The 6,035-nt window shown below is 36.1% G+C and overlaps 1 protein-coding gene across 1 annotated transcript; it reads right to left on the bottom strand.

Moving 5' to 3' along the window:
• Positions 1-415: 415 nt before the first annotated feature.
• On the bottom strand, positions 416-4,419 carry LOC132311675 (uncharacterized). Its single transcript, XM_059809707.1, has 2 exons — positions 3,239-4,419; positions 416-1,331 (listed from the first exon to the last, which is right to left on the bottom strand). The coding sequence occupies exons 1-2, from the start codon at positions 4,049-4,051 to the stop codon at positions 564-566; spliced, it is 1,581 nt and encodes a 526-aa protein (XP_059665690.1). The 5' UTR covers positions 4,052-4,419; the 3' UTR covers positions 416-563.
• Positions 4,420-6,035: the final 1,616 nt, after the last annotated feature.

The raw sequence follows: 6,035 nt of genomic DNA, 5'->3' as shown, positions 1-6,035 counted from the left end.
TTAAGAAATGAGTGTAATTGTCTTTATAAAAAATAAAAAAGACATAATTGACTAATAAAAAGAGTGGTTTGGGATTTGGGGTTACTGTTGGAATTAAAAAAAAAAAAGTGTTTTTAACAATAGAGGGGTCAAAAACTTACGGTCAATAAAAAAACATATTAGGTGTTTGGTGACCCATTATAATAAATGTTTTTCATAGTTACATTATTTTTTAATTTATTTTGTAACAACATTTTTTATACATTTCTATTGCTAATTTTACAATAATATCCCTTAATAAGATGTTAGCATATTTGATAATAATTTTTTTTTTTTTAAGGAATGAGTGTAATTATCTTTATAAAAAATAAAAAAAAGATATAATTGACTAATAAAAAGAGTTAACTAAAACATTCAATCTCAACTTAGAAAGCAGTTTTAAAATCCAAATTCTAGCTTCATTTAAATTTGGTAACTATCAAAAACACTTTTAATGATTACCAAACACATCTAATCGCAATTTTTTAAAATAAAAGAGTTTTTAAGCTGTAAGGAAGCAATCCCAAACGGGGTCTTAGCATGAACTACACCTTAAATGTATATTGATATTCTTCATTTTCATCATCATCACTATCAACTCCATCATCATCATCAAACTCAGATAACTTGTTCATGACACTGGCCTTCAAATGTTGGAAGTGATTAATAACATCTCTTGCATCAGAAACCAGGGCATTTTTTGCAGCCTCAATTGCATCCTGATTGAGGCTCTGCTTCCTACCCTCTCTACTTCGAATGGATTTTCCAGCCCGTACAGATGCTGCCTTTCTCTTAGCTTCCCTGCAATGTAACTGATCTATATATTTTTCATGTAAGCCCTTGTTTTTAACCTGCTTCAGAACCGGGGGACTCACAAGAGTTGCCACTAATAAGCCACCGAGGCGTGAAATGTGCTTCTTTCGTGCTGAAGAAGATCCCTGGTACTTTTTAAGAAATCCACGTTTGTCTTGTCCACATTCAGGGGTGGAAAGTATTACACCCTGTTGAGAAGCTTGACTTGATATATTCAAGGGGGACTCAAGAACTGAGAATAGATCGGCTTCATAATCTTGGTCAACATGATAATGCTTTTGCAGTAATCTCCTCACAGTTTTCTGAGCAAGATGACTCTTCTGTTTACTGCAATTCCGCCTTTTAGTCTTTGGCTCCGCAGATTTGAGAAATTTACTTGCAGAAAGTGAGAATGATGATGAGTTTGCTATGCTTGCCCTCAAACGGGTTCGAGGTTGAGGTGGAGTCAGGTGGTCAGAATGGACTTTATCAAAACAATCCTGTGCAGACTTTCCAGGCACCTGCAACAGTTTTAACAAGTAACATAAGTTTGAAATAAATCCTGTTGGACTAGAACTATGTAGATGACCAGTTTTCCTTTATTTATTTACTTTGGACACTTTCAAAAATCTAAAGATAATAAGCTCACAACTTATATCATTTCTCAAAAGATGATCAACAATGTTAAAAATATGGAAATGAACTCTAATTTTACACCCCTAGAGCATAGAATTCATACCATGTTACTTCTAACCAAACTGCCAATGTTAACAATTTTACATGATATTATAATGTCACATCTTTATTTTCCACAATTTAATAAATTAAACATTGACAAATTATATTTTTAGCATAACATTCTTTAACAATACAAATCACCTGGTCAAACATTGACAAAATAACATTTTTAGCATAACATCCTCTAACAATTTGAAACACATGGACACTTCTGCAGAGGTGTTGTATCCAAGTCATACACGGACACCTCACATACACTTCTTGGTACCTCAAGATATTAAGAATGTGTCCATCATCATGTTTGACAAATACATGTTTGGCACCTCAAGAATGTGTCCATTGTTCGAAAAATAGTAAAAACAGAATGTAGAAAAGAAGTTATGTGCCATTCAAGCATAGAACTACAGATGACATGATCATATATCCGCTCAATTGTCATTAATAATTTTATCAGCATACAAAATCCCATCAGACCTTATAACTTTTCACATATCTTCTATATGTTTGTTCCTACTTCAGCATTAGGAGCTACTAGAACCATCTCATGTAAAGCCTCTTCAAGTCGTCTATAGAGGGAAGGCATCCTAATTATGTGGGATTTATGATTTTGAAGTCCGACTATGGGTAGCACTCAACTCATGAAAAGGAGTAATTAACTGGGATGTTGAAATTTAAATTATGTTTGGTTAATATTTTTCAAACTGACTATGATCATGACATAAATGAATTTTTTTATTTTTATAATGGCCTAAGTGTTAAATTATTTAAATCATAATTAGGTCTTAGACTGATTATTTTTTAAACAAATGCATTCTCAAAGCTAAGAATCTGGGAAATTAAAAGAAATCATCCAAAATAATCCAACCAACCATAACCTAAAAGAGAAGTATGGAACTGAAGAATCATTCAAACTAATTCTATGCTCAATATCTTATTGAATCTTTGTTGCTTTTGAAGGCATTAATCATTGAAGAAGTTTAACTATATAAACATCATTGCAAGACGAGGAGAACAATGAGAAAGAAGAAGAAAAACAAAGAGAGCAGAAATTTAAGGAGGAGAATAATAATAATCAATATTCAGTTATGAAGGCATGAAAAATACCGGCAATAGGGTCCTATTACAGGCAAACCTTAATTACTAAATAATTAAAAAAAAAAAAAACAGATACTGCCAAAAAGATATACCAAATATAAAAATAAATGAGTAATCTAATTTCTAAAATTGGAAGGAAAAAAAAAAAACACTAAAATAAGTGTCTTGTGCCCGGGCATATATACAAATCAAGCATGCCATTCGGGTTTGGTCTAATCCTAATCTCCATAGATATTTAAAACAATGTTAACATTTTGCAACAAAAGATAATTGCAGCCCTTGTATGTAGCCATTGTTTTTGCTCATTGCATATTTGCATAAATTCATCATTTCCAAATCTTTTTTACATTATTCTAATCTATACTAAGAACCACAAGACTGAAAAAAAATAAATAAATAAATAAATAAGAAGAAGAAGTTGCAACAAGTCAAATATTTCGTTATGCCAACAAGTCATAATTGTTCTTATACATGATGTCTTATCATATTCTCCAACTCTATATTTTGTTTGAATTATACTAGTAATTTGCGAGACATATTTAGATCAACAACACAAAATCATTGAAACCAAAAGATTTGAAAGGCAACTCATTACCAGCTTAGCAACCTTCTTCCAGAAATGAGGCGTCGGTTTTGCAGCAAAATAAGCTCTCTGCAATGCGATTTCTTGATCCTTAGTCCACCCCTGGAAATTCCCATTACCTTCCTCAGCTCGATTTCTCTTCCTCTTAACCCCAATCTCTTTCCTTCCTTTATCAATATCTCTCACATTCCTTTCGCTTCCTCCCACTATAACCTTGGAAGAAGCCGAAGACCTAAAAGTCCTCTTCTTTCTCAATCGACCTGCAGATTGTTCACATGAACTAGCACCAACATTTGCTCTTTCTGCATCTGATAAATCCCCTTTATCAGGTGACATAAACCCATCACTCTCATCATTGCCAGTCTTCTCAACAAGTCCATTGGCATGAGTTACCCTCTTTTGCGGTTCACCCAAATAGTGTTTATGCAAATCAATGGCCATTTTGACTTCACCCACGTCTGATAAACCCTCTTGTTTGAACTTATTGTGATCAGAAAACCTCGGAGACCGTCGTCGGAGACAACTAAACCCTTCAACCCCACCATTCAATCTAGCAGATCTTGTCGACCCAGTATTTATCTTAGTGGAACTTTTTGACCCAGCATCTGAATTTTCTTCTGGGTAACGCTTGAGGGTTTTCTTCTGAACTTTCTGTGTTGAGGTGATTGAGGGAGGTTCAGAATGAGTGATCCGATGAGTACTCGATTTGGGTTTTGGGGTCTTCGGAGGTTCTGGTTCAAGGCGATTGGTTTGAAGAAGTCTCGGAGATCTTCGGAGTGTGGTGTTGATAGACTGTTTGCTGTCTATGGAATTTCGGTGGGGCATTTTCACAAACAACTGATGTTCTTCTTCATTCGCATGTGGAGAATTTCACTCGCTTACACAGTATATATACAAGCATATATATACATAATCGTTTCGGAAGAAATCTGTCAAAACTCAAGCAGTTCCGATGTTCATATTAAGAAGGTGAAAGTTCATTTACTGACTCTTAACGGCTAGGGCTCTAATTTCAATGGGGATTAGGGCCGGCTTGGAAATGGAAGGAAAAGAAAGAAAGAAAGAAAGGAAGGTAATAGATGGAGATGGAAATTTGTGTTTGGTTTGAAATGTTGAAAAAAAATAATAAATAAATTTGAGGGACACAAACAAATTAGGCCATTCACAACATTTTCTTTAAAATTTTACTCTTTAAATTACTAGTAGCTGTTTTCTATGACTCAGGTCAATTTTTTCAATAGTTACATATATAGTTTCTCTTTCTCTAAATTTTAACGTTGCAACAGGCTCTTTAAATTTCTGTACTTTAAAAATAACAATATTTTTATTTATCAGTGGCTATCAGGGCTAGTATTTAGTATTTTTTTTTTTTTTTCTTGTTTATCAATTACTGTATTTTATGTCAATTAAACAGTACCTTAACAATTATATTGACGGATTAAAATCAAGAGAAAAAAAAAATAAAACAAAATTATTTTTTAGATAAAAAAAGAAAAAAGAAGAACGAACCAAAAAAAACATGAAGAATGAACCCCACAAATGTGTTGCACACAAACTTTGAAACAAACAATTGTACATGGTTTAAAATAAAAAGAAAATAAAATAAAATATAGAAGAAAAGGCTTTCATTGCTCGCCATTGCGGAATGCCACCACGAGGCCTTTAACGATCGCAAGAATGGACCCCACCATACCACAATGCTACCGCATAACCAAACTTTCCCCTGTTCTCTCCGTTAGTGACAGTTCTCTCCGTCCGTGAGAGTTCTAAGCCTTGTTCTCTCCATCTGTGAGAGTTCTCTCCATCCGTGAGAGTGGGTTTTTCTCCTTCCTTTTGTTCGTTTGATTCTTTTTGTTCGTTTTCCGCAATGTTCCGCTCTTGGTGGGTGTCTTCCTTTTTCTGGGTTTCACTTGGCTGTCGTTCGTTTCATCCTATGTATTCTGTCGGTGTTCTTTTTTGGGGGTGGGGGCGTGTGTTTAGGGTTTTTCTGATCTCCTTCGTAGACCTGTTGCGCTGAGTTCTTTCCCGTCGGCGGGTGGTCGTGTTCCATTGATGGCGCTTTTTCTCGTCTCCGATCAGATGGCCGTGGTCTTGGGTGGATTTCCGATGGCTGACGTCACGCCTGCTACTTCCTTGGAGCCGATGGCCACGTGGGTGGTTGGGGATATGGTTGCGTGTGTACTGGGGTACGTGGCTGGTGGGAGTGTGGTGGGCCCTGTTGAGTCTTTTTGTTGTATGGTTGCTGTTGTCCCATTATCCTCCACCTCTTTTTGTTATAAGTGTTTCTGTGGATCCACGTGGGTAGCTATGTAATTTGTGTCCACTTTGTGGTGTGGCTTTCTGCGCTCTATTTACACGTTTTCTCTGCGAGCCTCGCTGTATTGTTTTGGGTTTGGCGTTAGATGATTTGTGGTCTGATGAGGTCTGTGTTAGTTTAGGTTCTCGTCTGTTCTACGTGACCCGGTTGTCTTTTTGGGTTTTATATATATATTTTCATCCGTTGCTTCTTCCATCGTCTTTGGGGTTTTGTTTTCTCTCATACGCTTGCAGTGAGTGGTGTCGTGTGTTTAATTTCTGTTTTCTCTCCTACGTTTGCAGTGAGTGGTGTCGTGTGTTTAATTTTTCTCGTTGCTTTAGGTGGGGCTTTGGAGGTCCCTTTGGTTGAGCAAATGCGTGAACTTACGCTTACGAGGGAGGAGGCTGACCCTGTGTTTATCTTGCCTGATGACACTGACCAGGGAGTGTCTGTATGCCGGGATAGTCTGTTTGGTAAAGTTTGGGCTTCCAACACTATTACTTTGGCTGGGGC

Source organism: Cornus florida, unplaced genomic scaffold (assembly GCF_030987335.1).
Source record: "Cornus florida cultivar Cherokee Brave unplaced genomic scaffold, ASM3098733v1 CherokeeBrave_3.0.0_Hap2_Chr06, whole genome shotgun sequence".
Lineage (NCBI taxonomy): Eukaryota > Viridiplantae > Streptophyta > Magnoliopsida > Cornales > Cornaceae > Cornus > Cornus florida.
The sequence above is the reverse complement of the archived record's forward strand: the minus strand, read 5'-3'. Positions and strand labels throughout refer to the sequence as shown.